This window comes from Podarcis cretensis (genome assembly GCF_951804945.1).
Source record: "Podarcis cretensis genome assembly, chromosome: 2".
NCBI lineage: Eukaryota > Metazoa > Chordata > Lepidosauria > Squamata > Lacertidae > Podarcis > Podarcis cretensis.
The window spans coordinates 125,452,163-125,469,664 of record NC_137171.1 but is presented as its reverse complement, the minus strand read 5'-3'; the positions used below and the strand labels follow the sequence as shown (position 1 = coordinate 125,469,664).

General features: G+C 40.9%; 1 protein-coding gene across 1 annotated transcript; it reads right to left on the bottom strand.

Annotated features, from left to right (window-relative positions):
* Nucleotides 1–5,730: 5,730 nt before the first annotated feature.
* On the bottom strand, nt 5,731–14,844 carry LOC307210992 (vomeronasal type-2 receptor 26-like; the record flags this gene model as incomplete). Its single annotated transcript, XM_079967188.1, has 6 exons — nt 5,731–6,916; nt 9,029–9,155; nt 9,921–10,151; nt 11,093–11,881; nt 13,289–13,580; nt 14,840–14,844. The coding sequence occupies 6 exons, from the start codon at nt 14,842–14,844 to the stop codon at nt 6,018–6,020; spliced, it is 2,343 nt and encodes a 780-aa protein (XP_079823314.1). The 3' UTR covers nt 5,731–6,017.
* Nucleotides 14,845–17,502: the final 2,658 nt, after the last annotated feature.

The following is a 17,502-nucleotide window of genomic DNA, read 5'->3' as shown; positions in this document are numbered from 1 at the left end:
TCATACAGATTCTATTTTTTTTTTTTTAAATAAAATTTTTATTAATTTCCAAATTTTTAACATAAGCAAAAACAACATAAAAACAAACACAAAAAATCATATTTTCTTAACCTTATTTCCATAACCCTCTTTTCCCGGACTTCCCCATACCTTTCCCTTTTTGCATCCTTAATTTTAAACCATTATTCAGCAACCCTTCTTAACCAATTAAATGAAAATTCATTCTCTTTTTCAATTCCACCCTAAAATTAAACACAATTTTCCGCTGCAATTCTACGTCTTCTTTTCCCTCAGCATTTTAGCACTCCTCAATTTTATAATAGTTCTTAAGATACATCTTGAATTTCTTCCAATCTTCTTCCACAGTCTCTTTCTCTTGGTCGCGGATTCTGCCGGTCATTTCTGCCAGTCCCATAAAGTCAATCACTTTCGCCTGCCATTCCTCCAGCGTGGGTAGCTCTTGTGTCTTCCAATACTTTGCAAGGAGAATCCTTGCTGCCGTAGTAGCATACAAAAAGAAAATCTTATCCTTCTTCGGCACCAACTGGCCGACCATACCCAAGAGAAATGCCTCTGGTTTCTTGTTAAAGGTGCACTTAAGCACTTTCTTAATTTCATTATAAATCATTTCCCAGAAGGCCTTAATCTTTGGGCAGGTCCACCAAAGGTGGAAAAAGGTACCTTCAGGTACCTTCAGTACACTTCCAGCATTTGTTATCAGGCAAATGATAAATTTTTGCAAGCTTGACCGGGGTCATGTACCACCTATAAATCATTTTCATAATATTTTCTTTTAAGGCATTGCATGCCGTAAATTTCACACCAGTGGTCCATAACTGCTCCCAGTCAGCAAACATAATGTCATGACCTATGTCCTGTGCCCATCTAATCATAGCTGGCTTCACTGTCTCATCTATTGCATTCCACTTCAACAGCAAGTTATACATTCTTGATAAATTCTTAGTATTGGGTTCTAACAATTCTGTTTCTAGTTTCGATTTCTCCACCTGGAAACCAATTTTCCTGTCTTGTTTGTAGGCCTCCATTATTTGAAAATAATGGAGCCAATCCCGTACCTTGGACTTTATTTTCTCATAACTTTGTAATTTAAATTCACCACCTTCTTGTTCTAAAATTTCAGAATATTTCGGCCAATTAGTTCTCATATTAAGTTTCTTTACCTCCTTGGCCTCCATAGGTGAGAGCCACCTGGGAGTTTTATTTTCCAATAAATCTTTGTACTGTATCCAAACATTATATAGTGCTTTCCTGACAATGTGATTTTTAAAACCCTTATACACTTTAACCTTGTCATACCAGATATATGCATGCCAACCAAAGTTATTATCAAATCCTTCCAAATCTAGAATGTCTGCGTTTTCAAGAAGTAGCCAATCTTTTAACCAGCAGAAAGCTGCCGATTCATAGTAGAGTCTTAAGTCCGGCAGGGCAAACCCCCCTCTTTCTTTAGAATCGGTAAGTATCTTAAACTTAATTCTGGGCTTTTTGCCCTGCCAGACAAATTTGGATATATCTTTCTGCCACTTCTTGAAACAGTCCAGTTTATCAACAATTTGTAATGTCTGAAACAAAAAGAACATTCTAGGCAATACATTCATTTTGATTACTGCGATTCGACCTAACAAGGAAAGCTTCAGGTTTGACCATATTTCTAAATCTTTCTTTATCTCAGTCCAGCACTTATCATAGTTATCCTTAAATAAGTTTACATTCTTAGATGTCATGTTAATCCCCAGGTATTTTACACCCTTTGCCACCACTAACCCAGTTTCCTCTTGGAATCTCTCTCTTTCAACATTTGTTAAGTTTTTTTCCAGCACCTTGGTTTTTTGTTTGTTCAACTTAAATCCTGCGACCTGGCCAAATACTTGAATTAGTTCTAGAGCTCTTTTGGTACTAGTGTCTGGCTCTTGCAAGGTCAATACTAAGTCATCTGCAAAGGCCTTCAATTTGTAATGTCTGGCTCCGACCTGAATCCCTTTTACCAGCTGATCCCCCCTAATCATGTTTAGCAGAACCTCCAGGACCGATATAAAAAGTAATGGGGATATTGGGCACCCCTGACGTGTCCCTTTTTCTATAGGTAATTCATCCATGACCACATTATTTACAATTAACTTTGCCTTTTGCTCAGAATAAATTGCACTTATACCATTTTCAAACCTTTGGCCTACCCCCATCCCATGGAGATTCTTTTTCATAAATTTCCAAGATATATTGTCAAAGGCTTTCTCCGCGTCCACAAAAATTAAAACTGCCTTTGTATTAATGTTCACTGTCAACATTTCTATAATGTCAATTATATTCCTTACATTAGTAGATATATGCCTACCCGGGAGAAAGCCTGCCTGATCTTTATGGATCTCCTCGACCAGCACCTTCTTTAATCTTTTTGCCAAAATGTCTGCAAAAATTTTATAATCCACATTGAGTAATGATATAGGGCGGTAGTTCTTGATCTGTTTTTTATCAACCTCAGTCTTTGGTATAAGTGTGATGAAGGCTTCTTTCCACATCTCAGGTGCCCTTTTCCCCTCTAATATCTCGTTACAAACCTCCTTAAGCGGCTGTATTATCCAGTCTTTCAAAGCTTTGTAGTATCTGGAGGTTAATCCATCTGGCCCTGGAGATTTCCCCAGTTGCATATTTTGAATGGCACCCTCAATTTCTTGTTCAGTTATTTTCTCATTTAAAAACAACATACTTTGTTGCGAATTTTTTTGTAATCCATATTTCTTGAGAAATTCTTCCATTTCTCTTTCGTTTTCCGGCCCTTGTGCATACAGTCTTCTGAAATAACTCTGAAAGCAATTGCTGATCTCATTTGGTTTAGAAATGTTCTTTCCGTCTACCTCCAAACTCATGACTGTGTTCAATTTCTGTCTCTTCTTCAATTGCCATGATAGGAGTTTTCCACATTTGTCTGCCGATTCGAATGTCTTTTGTCTCATTCGTTTAATTTTCCATTCAATCTCCTGATTCATCAATTCCATATATTGCTTCTGATACAATTTAATTTCTCTCAAGATCTCATGGGACTTTGGGTTAGATCTCAATTTCTTTTCACTGTCTTTTATCTTTTCCAAAATTTTGTCTTTCTTCTCCTGCTGTTTCCTCCTTTTCAAGGAATTCTGCTGTATCAGGAAACCCCTCATCACGGCCTTGCTTGCGTCCCAGATCACTCGTTTCTCCACTTCTGTCCTCAGATTTATCTCAAAATAGTCCTTCAAAGTCTTTTGGGCCTTTTGGTACACCTCTGGATCTCTAAATAAGGTGTCATTCATTCTCCATCTGAAGGAACCAGCTGTTGTTATTTTCATTTCCATCTTTACCGCATTATGGTCGGAGCATGTCTTTGGGCAGATTTCCACTTTCTTTATCTTTGGAGCCATTCCACTAGTAATCCATATTTGATCTATTCTTGTCCAGGTCATCTGTGATTCTGAAAAGAATGTTCCCTCCCTCTCGAGAGGATTTCTTGTTCTCCAAATGTCAATCAGGTCCAAGTTGTCAGTCATTTCAAAGAAAGTCTTAGGTAATCTCCCGTCCTTGGAGATCACCTGTCTTTGTGCTTTGTCCATATTTGTAGAGACGACACCATTCATATCGCCTAAAAGGATCACCTTATAATCCAAATAGTCCATTAATGTCTCGTGCAGTTTCTTGTAGAATTCTGCCTTCCCTTCATTCGGTGCATAAATTCCAAATATCAGAATTTCCCCCCCTTGAATCTGTATCTCAATTGCCAAAATTCTGCCCTGTTCATCTTTGAAGATCTGTTTTGGAGCCAATTTCTCTTTTGCATAAATCACCACTCCTCTTTTCTTGACTTTATCTGATGAAATAAATTCTTGTCCCAATCTTTTATTTATAAGTAGTCTTCTCTGTGCCTTTGTCACGTGGGTTTCTTGTAAACAAATCAGATCCAATTGTTCTCTTTTCAAAATGTGGAAAACCTCACGCCTTTTTCTGGGAAGGTTCAGTCCATTACAATTCCAAGTTAAGAATCTCAGAGACATTGTTAATTAGTTACCTCCAACTGCACCCTGCAGCTGTTCTTCGTCCGTTGGTGATTTAAGTCCAAATGTCAAGTTCCGAAATTGTTCTTTATCTTGTACTGTTCTTATCTTGACTTTCTTTCCTCTAAAATTAAAAGACAGACCCTGTGGAAATTCCCACCTGAAAGGTATGTTGTTCTTCTTCAGCAGGTCCACCAAGGTCTTAAACTGAGTTCTCACCTCCAGAATATATTTTGGGATATCCCTGTAAATTTGCACAGAGACGTTTTGAATCTGAAGTGTTTTCTGGTAATGCAAACTTAGTATCTTGTCTCTTTCCTCTTTGGATCTCAATGTTATCAGGCAGTCCCTTGGAATCTTCCTGCCTTGCCTTCTGCCCAGTCTGAAGGCAGTTGTTATCTCAAATTCTGTTCCCTCTAGGTTTTCCTGCCAAAAGTCTGAGATTTCTTTTGTGAGAAAGTCCACTAGGTTGTCCCCTTCACTTTCTGGAACCAGCCTGAGTCTTAAGTTCTTCTCCTTACGCTGCATATCCCATAAGCAATCATACAGATTCTAGACGGGGGAGGGGCTTGTCAGTTATTAAGACCATACAGGAAGACATCAGGAACAATATAACAAAAGGAGATTTTACTTCAAGGATCAGAGTGCGAAATACAGGGAAAAAATCTGAAGGAAACAGCACAAGAGCTCAATATAAACTGACACATGCAAAGCAGCAAAGGCATTTCCAGAGAGACGTATTCTGCCCAGGTGCAGCTATTTCTGAATAGGAGACAACTTTCTATGCTTTCAAATTACTTTTATCAAGAATCATATGTGTTATTAAATTGTTGGCATAGAAACGAGAAAATTCCTACATGAGGCCATTATCACATGCATACCGATATTCTGTAGATGGCACAAAACTTTAGCCAAGTTCTCTTTATGTCCGAGTCTGACAACTTTAATTTTCCTGAGACCACTCATCTCCCTTCTGACTATCTAGAATCAGTGTCCATGTCCAGTCCAAAACCAAAACTTCAGTCATATCCTTCCATGTTCTTAGTTTCTCCTAGACTTGCATTTTCGATTCTCATCAAGAGTCATTTGTCCAAACCATCTCTCTTCTCATAAACTTTTTGTAAATGTGTATCATTTTTTTAGATACTGGCTGAGACCCTACCTGCCTGCAGACTGTTTCCCCTGAGTGGTGCAGGCCCTGGTGATCTCCAGCTTGGACCACTACAATGTGCTTTACATGGAGTTACCCTTGAAGGAGATTCAGTGACTACAACTAATCCACAATGCGGCAGCTAGACTGGTGCCTGGGAGTGGCCACCGAGACAATGTAACATCGGTCCTAAAGGGTCTTCACTGGCTCCCAGTATATTTCTGAGCACGATTCAAAGTGTTGGTGCTGACCTTGAAAGCCCTTAACAGCCTCAGCCATGTATACCTGAAGGAGTGTCTCCTTCCCCATCACAACATCTGGACTCTGAGGTCCCCCTCCGAGAGCCTTCTGCTGGCTCCCTCATTGCAAGTAACAAGAGTTACAGAGAAGAAGGCAGATGGCCTTCTCGGTTGTTTCACCCTCCCTGTGGAACGCCCTCCCCCCTCAGATGTCAAAGAGATAAAGAACTAAATAACTTTTCTAAAACTCTGTATCGGGAAGTTTAATGTTTGATGCTTTATTAAGTCTCAATATGTGCTGTAAGACGCCCAGAGTGGCTGGAGAAATAAATAAAATAGTTGTAGTAGTAGTATCAGATTCCCATAAGACCTTTATCGATATCCCTTATGTAGACAGTTTAGTATCATTTTTTCTTCTAATTTAGCTAAGTACATTTTGTACTTTAGTAATTCAGTTTGCAACTTCTTAAGAAACTTATAAAATCCTTCTACGGGTAATGAGCAGTTTTACTCCAGTTGAGATTCTGACTGGGACTTCCAACTGTACAATTTTATGATATCCGTAGAGCTAAGGATCAAATGTCATGTTTAGTTTTTTCTTGTCAGGTGCTCCCTCATGTTCAAATCAGGCCTCAATATAATAATGTAGCATTTGGGAATGAAGATGCAGCCCAGAAGCCCAGCACTGGAGGCCAAGATAGAGAAGATCTGCACGGCTACCATGAATTTTCCCTTGGTGCTCAGGTAGGTGGGCACAAAGGACACCCAAACACTGCAGAAGACCAGCATGCTGAAAGTGATCAGCTTGGCCTCATTGAATGCCCCAGGCAGATTCCTTGCTAAGAAAGCCACCGTGAAGCAGATGGCAGCCAGGAAGCCCATGTAGCCGAGAGAACCATAAAACATGGCAACAGACCCTTCATTGCATTGGACAATGATCTCTCCAAGCTGGGAGCTCAGGTCAAAGTCTGGGAATGGAGGAGAGATCCCCAGCCAGATGGTGCAGATGAGAACTTGGACACTGGAGCAGGAAAAGACAATGGAGTGGGCCAAACTCTTCCCCAGCCATCTCCTCACCTTGTTCCCTGGCTTAGTGGCCAGGAAGGCCAGAACCACAGTGATGGTTTTTGCCAAGACAGAAGAGACAGCAGCTGAGAAGATGATGCAGAAGGCTGTTTGACGGAGAAGACAGGTCACGTTCCTTGGCCTCCCAATGAAGAGGAAGGAGGACAAAAAGGAGAGCAGTAGAGACATGAGGAGGATGTAGGAGAGGTCTCTGTTGTTGGCTTTGACTATTGGTGTTTCCTTGTATTTGATGAAGATTCCTAACACAAAATATGTGGCTAATGATAAGAGGAGGGCAATGGAAGCCAGGAAGCCCCCCAAACATTCTTCATAGGACAGGAAGGTTATTACTTTGGGGACACATTGATCTTGGTCCTCATTTGGATGCTGATCTTCTGGACATTTGGTGCATTCATCAGCATCTGCAGAGAGGAAAACACCCTTCAGTATCCTAACATCAGGCACACACCTCAAATTTGCTGACATCACTGTTGCAGCACCCACCTGCTTTTTTCACTTGGGAGATTAAGATCTAGTGCAAAACCAGAAAAAATTCTGGACCCCTGGATTAAACAACCGTGGTTTAAATGTATCAATAGCTTGATTCACCATAAAGGCACTTCTTGTAATGTTGAAATATTGAGAAGCAGATGTGTTAAACTAGAATTATAATTTGTAAAATCATGTATTGCATTAAAATTCTATGATTCCTCCAAGGAACACAAGAAGTATTATTGTGTGGCACGGCCTCCATTCCTGAACTGCTGGAGATCTCTCAGAAATTGTCAGCTGGTTTCTCTAGCCCTAGTGCTGACTGACTCCATGGCAGGACCAATAATGTTATTTTTGCTTCAATCATTACCCATGATCGGTGGCGCAAGGCTCTTTAAAGAATGGCAAAAAGTAATATCTAAATTTATCTGCCAGAGGGGAAAACCAAGGATAAAATATAAACTGTTGGTAGACTCCAAAGAAAGAGGTGGTTTCTCCTTGCCAGACTCAAAGTTATGTTATGAAGCGTCCTTCCTATGCTGGTTTCGGGAATGGATATTGTTAAAAAATACTGATATATTAGACTTAGAAGGTCATTATAACAGGTACGGGTGACATGCATATTTAAGGTATGGAAAAACCAAAGTACATAAGGGATTCCTGAACTACTTGATAAGAAAATCAATCTACAAGGTTTGGGAGAGATATAAAAATTTACTAGAGTGGAGGATACCATGGTGGCTTTCCCCGCTAGAAGCAATATTGGTTAAAAAATTAATATGAAAGTTGATTGGGAAATTTATAAAGAATTGCTAAGTAGAAGATCAATTAAAACTGCAAAAGTCTGAAGACATTAGAGAGCTATTAACAGATTGGTTACAGTATCATCAATTAAATGATGTCTTCAAAAAAGGGTTTTGATACAGAGATGTCAAGGTTTGAAAAAGATCTGTTGGAAAATAATGTGAAATTACTTTCAAAAATGTACAAATTACTCTTAGAATGGTTTACTGAAGATGAAGAAGTTAAACCAGTAATGATTCACTGGGCAAGGGATTTTGGTTATAACATACAGTTTTCATCATAAGAAAAGTTGTGGAAAGAGGATTCAAAGTTTACAGCTTGCTGTTTGTTGAAAGAAAATTAAATGAAAATGATGTACCATTGGCATTTGACACCCATTAAAGCTGCAAAAATGTATAGAACCAGCTCGAATCTGTGCTAGAAATGTAAAAGGAAAGAGGGTACTTTTTATCGTATGTGGTGGTCCTGTGGGGTGGTTAAAGCTTTATGGGAAATGAAATGCAATGAGTTAAAGAAAATGTTTAAGAAAACTTTTATTAAAAAACCAGAGGCTTTTTGGGAAGTTATAACAGGTTAGGAACTACGAAAGGAAAATAAAATATCGTTTATGTATGGAACGATGGCAGCAAGGATGCTTCTGGCCCAGATATGGAAAGAAGGAGAAGCGCCGACCAGAGAAGAGTGGCAGACCAAGCTGATGGAATATGCAGAAATGGCAAGATGGACAGGAAAGATCAGAAACCAGGAAGACCAAGTATTTTTAAAAGACCAGAATAACTTTTTAATATAGCTGAAAGATAACTGTAGACAGTTATAATCATTAGCAGGAATACAAGGACACTTAAAAAGTAAAATTAACTTTGGTTACCATGATTATATAAAAGATGGATAATGGTAAAAGATGCAGGCATAAAACCTTTAGAAATGGAACGTATGGAGGTAGGCAAGCAGGTCTGAAGATTCGAAAGAACCTCTTTTTGTTTTTTGTTTTTTAAATGGCTATGTTTATTGTGTACAATTTTATGGAAAATGAATTTTAAAATTTTAAAAACATAAATGAATGCCTCCAGTGTTCTCTTAGAATGGCAATGGTGCCCAACTGACAGATGACGGAACAGAGTTCTGATGAGATCCGGCTGAAAAAAAGAGATGGCCATTACTAACATCTTGGTTGGACCGACTCAAATATTTTCCCCATCCTCTCATCAAGTGCCATTCTCTCCGAGATCCTCTCCTACCTTCGTGGGTGGAAATGGTCCCTTCTGAGCAGGGAGAACAATCATAGCAGCATGGCGGCTTCCCTTCCTGAACTTTTCTGGAATATCCAGGGAGACAGCTTTCTGTGCATCTTGAACGAGGCATGGTCTAGGCATGAAGAGAAAATTGAGCACTAAGGAGAAAGTGATAGGCACATTTATGTCTTTGGACACAGATAATAGAATTTTGGAAAGATCCGGGAGAAGAGATATTTGCTTCTGATAACCTCAGGTGACCCCAGGCCCTATTTTGGGGCAGTTACATTTTTGTTTGTTTGTTTTTTGCAGAGGTGCGAGGCAGAAAAACATTTTCGGTGCTTCTTCCCCACCCCCACCGCCTTGACATTGATATCTCACAGTTAACAACAAACATAAGCATGGCATAAACCATCATATGAACAGCAATAAAAATCTGTTGCCATCCCATCTGTTGCCATCCCATCTGCCAACAGAGACATTGGTGTTGCTTCCAAAGTCTGCACCTAGTGCAGAATTTAGTGCCCAGTTTGCTTGTGTGCCATGTGTCTATGCACATAAGGTATGTGGAATACCTTACTATACTCTAGCCTTACCCAACCTGGTGTCCCCCAGATATCTTTGCACAATGCTGGCTGGGGTGCATGGGAGTTGTAGTCCACAATATTTGGAGGTCACCAAGTTGGGGAAATGTGTTCTGCTCTGGTTTGGAAATTCTCCTATTTAGTTTGAAATTATATACATGTTTACTCAAGAGCAGGATCCATTAAAAGTGGAACTTAGCTTCAAGAAAGTATCCACAAGATTGCAGTCAAAGCCTCATATGTACTATTCAAAAATGTTATTAGAGCATAGCAGATGTCACAGTTAATAAAATGACAGATCCAATTTTTCCTACATTCTTGAATAACTTGGGCCATACAATTGCTTCTGGGTTAATGGTGAACTTCAGATTTGAGGACTTTAGTCCTTCTATTCTCCCAATTTTCACTCTATCATGAGAGTTATTAGGAAACAGCACCCAATTCTCAATATCGAAGTCAACGGCCAGTGCTCCATTCTCATCCAAGTACTGCCCATCAGCTGAAGTATTAGAGAAGAACTGGACTTCTTTCAAGAAATTATGAAGCTACAATGACAGAGGAAAATCCAGCAATGAGTAAGCAGGGCTGAATTATATACATGGTTTCATGTTCTCTCTACATCCTAATCTTGATGTAATATGCTAAAAAAGTGTTGTCCCAGTATGCAACATGACTGCTGAATTTTGAATCTTCTGAAGTTTCTGAACTGTCTTCGGAGGCAGCCCTACGTATAATGCAGATGTGTGGTTTTAATTGGAAGATAAACGTTGCAAGAGTATTCCTGTCTAATGATAGTCTAATGTGGCAATGTCTAGTCCTAGTGTGTTTATTACATTTTGTAAAAAGTCATTCCCAATATTCATATTAGATTTAGATTCTACATGTTTAGACCTTTTGTGGATTCCCAAACGATACAGTGTAGGAGGCTGCTAAGAAGTAGGTAAGTGTTGAATCAGAGCACTGATCCGATGAGCTCCACATCTTTCTTTATATTTTGCTGACTTTGAAGTCAGTCTGTGAATTTTGTAAAAAGTCCTCCTCAATATTCATGTTAGATCTAGATTCTTTGTGGATTCCCAAACTTTGCAGTGTAGGAGGCTGCTAAGAAGTAGGTAACTGTTGAATCAGAGCATTGGTTCAATGAGCTCCACATCTCTCTCTGTGTTTTGCTGTCTTTGCCTGCAAATTTCTGGGTGATACTGCTGTCTGCAGAAATATAGCACTGAATCTGTGAGCTTGACCTCCCGTATAGTGATGGGCCAATTCTGTGGTGCTCCACCTGTAACTCATGTAGAATTCCCTTCCCCTGTGAACCTAGATGGGAGAAACTCTGATGTATTTCTACCAGTAGGTGAAAACAGTGTCAATGGCCAGTCAGTGGTCTGACTTGGTGCAAGACAATTTCCGATGGCCATATATTGGTGATGCCAGAGGTGTGTGTGTGTGGGAACAACAAATTGCAGTTTGCAAAATGAGAAAGACATACCTGCCATGGCTGTAGCTTTTGAATTTCCAAGCTGCCTCCACCCACAATCGACATCCTCTTTGACCTGGATGAATATGCAGCATTTAAAGCTTGAGCCACAGTTTGGATACTCAGGTAATTCACATAGCTGTCTTGGGACTGGATTCTTTCAATCTCTTCCTGGGGCAGCATCTTCACATTATCCTTCTCTCTGCATTTGGTCATACCCCTCACAGACAAGGCATGCTTTGAATATGAACAATCAAATGCTTCTTCTGAATACCGTTGACTAGCCAAGGACATTGGCTCATAGTAGTCATTTTTCATACTTTTTTTGGTCTTCATTACAAAGGACAAAGAGCCATGGATATACTGGAGGCAATCAATATCACGTAACAAAATTTTGTTCTGAAGAAGTGTGGTTATCCAGACTTTCCCCCCAGTTTGTATCCTTTCAAGTAAGGACTGTACCTCTATGATTATGTAAAGTCCATTTTGAGAGTCTGTAAAGTAAACAAATACATTGACTTGTCTCCACAGGGCAGGTGCTTCATGGGGTATCCATAGCCAAGTTTCTCGTTGTACTCTTTGTGTGAAGGCAACACAAATTTCCCTTTTGTTCATTAGAGGTGTCAAGGTACTCAGGAAACTTTCTCCATTGTCATTGTTGGGAGCAAAGAGGCCGACCCACGTCCAGCTGAAATGCAGGAGGAGTTGGACCATCCCCTGGTACTGCGTTTCTTGGTTTGGGGCCATTTGGTAGACAAAAGGGGACTGGAATTTATCAGAAAGAACAAAGCCATAGCTGAGCTGGTGAGAAAAGGGAAAGAGATTGATGGCTTGTGTTTCAGGATTAAGACTGGGTACTTCTATGTGAAATATGATAGATTCTGTGGAAACCTCAATGTTTTCTTGGAAATAAAACAATATTATTTTAAGCGGTAAATTTCCATATCCCCATAACGTAATAGAGTGAAAAACGGAACCTTTCAAAAGAAACTACTGAACAAATATATTTGGCACCAAGAAAAGGGGGTAAAAAGGAAGCCCTCTATTACTTGGTAAAACGTACACTGCCTGGACTATAAATACAGGAGAAATGAAAGGAAATGAAAGCTGAGGTTAAAGAACATGTCAAAAGTGAAAGACAGAAAAAACCCCTGGAGGAACAGTTAAAGTGAAAGTGCATAAGACAGCGGCCGTACTAGAAACAATGTCCACAGGGGGAGGAAAGAAAAGGTGAAGCAAGAAAGTGATTCAACATATCAAAGCAGGCTCAGCTTGACCCACGTTAGGGAAAACAGGGAGAGCCAGAAGGGCTGGAAACATTTGGCAAGGAAAAAGCAGACAACAGAAGACAGATGCCAAAGGGAGGACTGTGAGAGCAAAAGTGTGGGAGAGGAAAACAAAGAGGAAAACAGTTTGGCAAGAAGACAACAAACTGTAAGAAAGGTGTGAAGTGAAGGGCAAAGAACTGAGTGGAAAAGTAGTGACAGAGAGAGGAGTGGCGAAAGGGGGAAAATAAGACGATCGCTATTTGGATTAGACCATCCAAGAGGTTGAATAGGACTAAAGGTTGATGTGAGCAACCTAAGGTGGACTTAAAAGGACACTCTGAGTCTGTATGTTGTACTTTATTTCTGTGGAGGTGATGTGGAGGGGCTTGCATTCCAGTTACTAATTTGGGTGGAAGAAGTTTCAAGATAAATTTAAAGAAGAAAATGGAAAATTGAGAGAGGTTCAGGAAGCTATTCTGAAACTCCAACAAAGGCAGATGACTCTACATTTTAGAGGGATAGAGGAAGAGCAGAATGAGAACATTACTGAGAGACTGATAAAAGAAATTACACAGTGGTTGGAGCTTCAGGAAGAGGGCATAGCATAGTATGATTGATTAAGCTTTCAGAGTCACCTCCAACATAGCAAAGGCAAACAAGTGGCCAGATGATTGTTTGGTACGTCTAAACTCTGTAGCTTTAAGAGATTGGACCTCGAAACAAACTACAAAAAAGGCTTTGCATAGACAAGAAAAATATAATTATTCTGAGAGATGTCCCAGAGAGGTTGCTTTAAAAAAGGCAGAATTATAAATTTCTGACCAATCCACTCAAGAAGAAGAGGTGGGAGCTACCAGAAGGAATTACCTTCACTTACAAAGGAAAGAGATGAAGGCTTAAGATGGTGGAGGAAGCGGAAAGATTTGCTAGAATAGATTACCTGTGGGATCTTGTAGATGCCCAACATGCTTGCAATGTGTGTGGAGATGTCAAATTCACTCTTTTCAAGAACAGCTAGCAGCCTTTTCTGTTTCCCACAGTGGTAGTTTGGAATGTTGATTTTCCCACCAGCAAGCAGGTCTGTCATGGAGTCAGAAGTCAGTCTTCCCTTAGAATAGGTATCATAGATGCTGTAGCCCAGGGTGATGTTGGGTAAGAGACTAGGATTATGATTAATATCCCGAACAGCAAGGGAGAAGGAAATAATGTGTGAGTTCTTCCTATCCACAAAGCTGTGAAATAAGTGTGTCGCACAGTTATTCAGTGAAATGAAAGTCACATTATTATTATTTTGTATTAATCAAAGCAACTAGGAAAAGAGACCAAGAGGTAGAGCAAAGTGAGACAGAGGTCTACTGTACCTGTGTCTACAGTATTTTTTCAAGGGAGGAGGATGGAGGAAAGACCAGAACACAAATCAGCCTCATTTCTGGTGTCCTACCGAAACTCCCTTGAGCCAAATTGAGCCCGCTGGCTACACTGCAAGTGACTAAGCACAGCTGACATTTACAATTTGCAGTAGCATAGAATTTGTTGTGCATGGAGAAAAGAATTGTGTGCCCATTTTATTTACTACAGAAAACCTGAAACTCAAAAACAACCCACAACACTTCCTACCCTTTAGAAAACAAGTTATGCTTTGGAGAGCAGTACATGTCAAAACAACTACTAATTATTTAAAATACATTATAAATTGCTTTGAAACATGGTTTCCTTCCAACTGAACAGACACAAAGCATTCTTTGAAAAAAATAATGAAATAAAATGAAAATGTGAAAGGGTGACAGAAAACAAGTGTATCATGGGAAACGGAGAGTAGGTAGGAAGCAGAAATAAATCAACCCATAATTACTTACGACTTAAGTCTGCTGACAGGGGTGATGGAAAAGTTGAAAGCATATTGTATATTAAAGTATCTTGGAGCTGTGACTCCACTAATGAAGTAGTCTGTTAGCTGGTAAAAATTTGAGGCCAATATTTGCTCCTTAATTGGATTCAGTGGGCATTTTTCCCTCAGCTGCACGCCGTTGATTGCTAGAGGCAGCAACAGGAAGAGTGTTATCATTCTGGGTCTACTGCTACACTTTCCTTATAGCTGTTCCACCAATCGCTAGCTGCTGGTTTTAATAAGCCCCCAATTCTTGCAAATCAGAGATTGCAGAGAATTGACAAATACAGGGAGGTGTCCAGTTCTGGTCTCAGAGCTATAGGGTGATGGTTCAGAGGTGGAGCATCTATTTTGCACCAAGAAGGTGAGAAGGTGCAATCTCTGCTCCCTGGTCCAGGCAGGGCTGAGGATGTCCCCTTCCTGGAAGGCCAGACAGCCTAATTGTCAGATCTAGAAGGCAGCTTACACAGATGTAGCTTCCCACTTCATCTGCTCTGTGTCTTGGCCCCCAGGATTTTGTGGCATGATATATATTTTATACATCCAACCTTTCAGGCAGAGTTGAATAAAAAACTTCCTGCTGCTCTTAATTATGATATTTACCTCATTGGTCCCAAAGGCAATATTCAAGCGGAGGGGCGGGAGTTCCTTGGACTCAGGAAAGAATAAAAATAGATTACTGTGATTCTGATGATCGTAAAGGGAAGAATGATCTCCCCTGAAACTTGATAGGAGCAGGTGCAGAGCAGGAGAAAACATGTTTACTCAACAGGCTGTCACAAATCTCCAAGGGTAAAGGTGACATTGGCAGAACCTGATTGACATCAGAAGAGCCTTGATGCTGGATCAGGCCAAAGGCCCACAAAGTCCAGCAACCTGTCAACCAGGTGACACAAAGAGAAGCCCACAAGCTAGAGATCAGAGCAGAACTTTTCCTACATGCTATTTTCCTACCTCCAACAGAGGGGCGATAGCATATCAATTCACTTAATTGCCAGAGGCGGTCCACCAGGATGATCAGGGGGTAGAAGTCGAGCCTTATGAGGAACAGTTGAAGGAGCTGCGTATGTCTAGCCTGGGAAAGAGGTGTCTGAGAGGAGATATGATAGCTATCGTCAAATACAGTGGTGCCTCGCAAGACGAAAAGAATCCGTTCCACGATTCTCTTCGTCTAGCGGTTTTTTCGTCTTGCGAAGCAAGCCCATTGACGGCTTAGCGGATTAGCGCTATTAGCGGCTTGGCGGCTTTTAGCGGCTTATCAGCTTAGCGGATAAGCAGATAAGCGGCTTAGCAGCTTAGAAAAAGGGGGGGAAAGGGGGGAAAGTCACAAAAACTCGCAAGACATTTCGTCTTGCGAAGCAAGCCCATAGGGAAAGTCGTTTTGCGAAGCGCCTCCAAAATGGAAAACCCTTTCGTCTAGCGGGTTTTTCGTCTTGCGAGGCGTTCGTCTTGCGGGGCACCACTGTATCTGAAGGGCTGTCACATGGAGGATGGAGCAATGTTGTGGTTCTGGAATGTCAGAAGTTAACACTCCAGGAGCGTTCTTATCAACTGGGTGCACTGCCCACATGATCCATGCTTGTTCCTTTGATCTGTGCTTCGTGGGGGCTGAGCTCTCTCTGGAGAGCAGTCTGTCTGGGAACGTTAACAAGGTCGTTTTGGTTTTTGTTAAGAGGCAGAAAGCTGCGAACATGCAGCTAGATTCTACAGGTTTTCTTTTCTGTTTTGTGTGCTACTAAATAAAGAGGTTTGGATTAGAAGCAGTGGCGTCGAGCTGCGTTATTGAGGACACCACGTCGACACAGACAACCCATTTGATGCTGCGTGTGAACTCTGCTATTACCCGGCAACTGAGAGAGTGGCAGCGCGCAGAGTGGAAGTGTGTGGGCACCATTGGAAGTTTGTCGGAGTGGCAATAAATCAAATTTATTTCAGGGCCATTGCAGCAGACTCAGTGGGTCAAAAGATATACGACCCAACAAACTTTCACAAGCAAGCTTGTTTTCTCCTGGAAGGTAGGACTCAAACCAATGGCTTCAAGTTGCTGGAAAGGAGATTCCCACTAGACAGATGGAAAAACTTCTGATACTAAGAGCTGTTAGACAGTGGAACAGTCTCCCTCAGGAGGTTGTGGACTCTCCTCCACTGAAGGTTTTTTAACAGAGGTCGGAGGGCCACATGTTCTGACTCCCTTAGCTGATATTCCTGCATTGCAAGGATTTGGACTAGATGACCCTTGGGTCCCTTCTATGAAATATGAATTCATATTTCATGATTCTATGATTCTATGAAATAGGCTTACACAACAAGAGTACTAAATCTTTCAATAAAAGACGTCACACATCGCCGCCACGGCAGGAGGGTCCGACATCTCCAATGTTGGACCATCCTAATCTGCCCACCATTCTTCCTCCTTTTGCTGAATGGGTTTTCATCAGGTGTGAACATGCCATGTCTTGTTTTTGTATATCTTCCCAAGGAACTTGGTCTTGGATCCATTTCACATTCCTTGGAAAAATGACCACCTATTGTAAATATTCAGATACTAAACACCCTGGTCCTTTAAAGGGAGCAGAGAGCCATTTTCTCTCCCCTTCTCTTATTGCTGTTTGGCTCTGCATTAAACTGCTTGTTCTGCTGCTGACCACTAGGTGCCATTTCTTCATTCTGGGCATTGGGCGTCCCTTTTGGACCCCAACCATTATCACCTGTGCTGCTGGATATAGTAGGTGGGTCAAGCCAGCAATAATGGGAGCTGCCAGTTAAGATGAAATTCTCAACTCTGCCCCTTCTATCACTATTAGACACTCAGGGCCTACTTTGCTTTACTCATGCTTCTAGTTAAACCAGAGCCTGGTGCAAAATAATGACAACTATGGGGAGGAGCATCATAAGAACATCAGATGAGGCCTGCACCTATGTTGGAATGAATAAGACTAATATAGTCCAGCATCCTGTTTTCACATCAGCCAAACAGATACTCAAAGCATGCCTGTAAGCACACTGGAGCTGATTTCTGCAGCAATCTCCCAATGTGTAATTCAGAACTAAGGTCCAGGATTCCTCTGAGCACATGCTCACATCAGGAATTTATTTTTGGCACCAGAATTTGGGTTTATATGGTTGTAACACAATGTTATACTCCTAATCCCCATCCATTTCTCTTTACTGAAGCAGCCTCATTGAGGGGTACGGTGGAGATGGACTTTTTGTTGTTTGTTGTGCAGGATTTTAATTTAAGGTCACCCCTCTGTTGGTGTGAGATT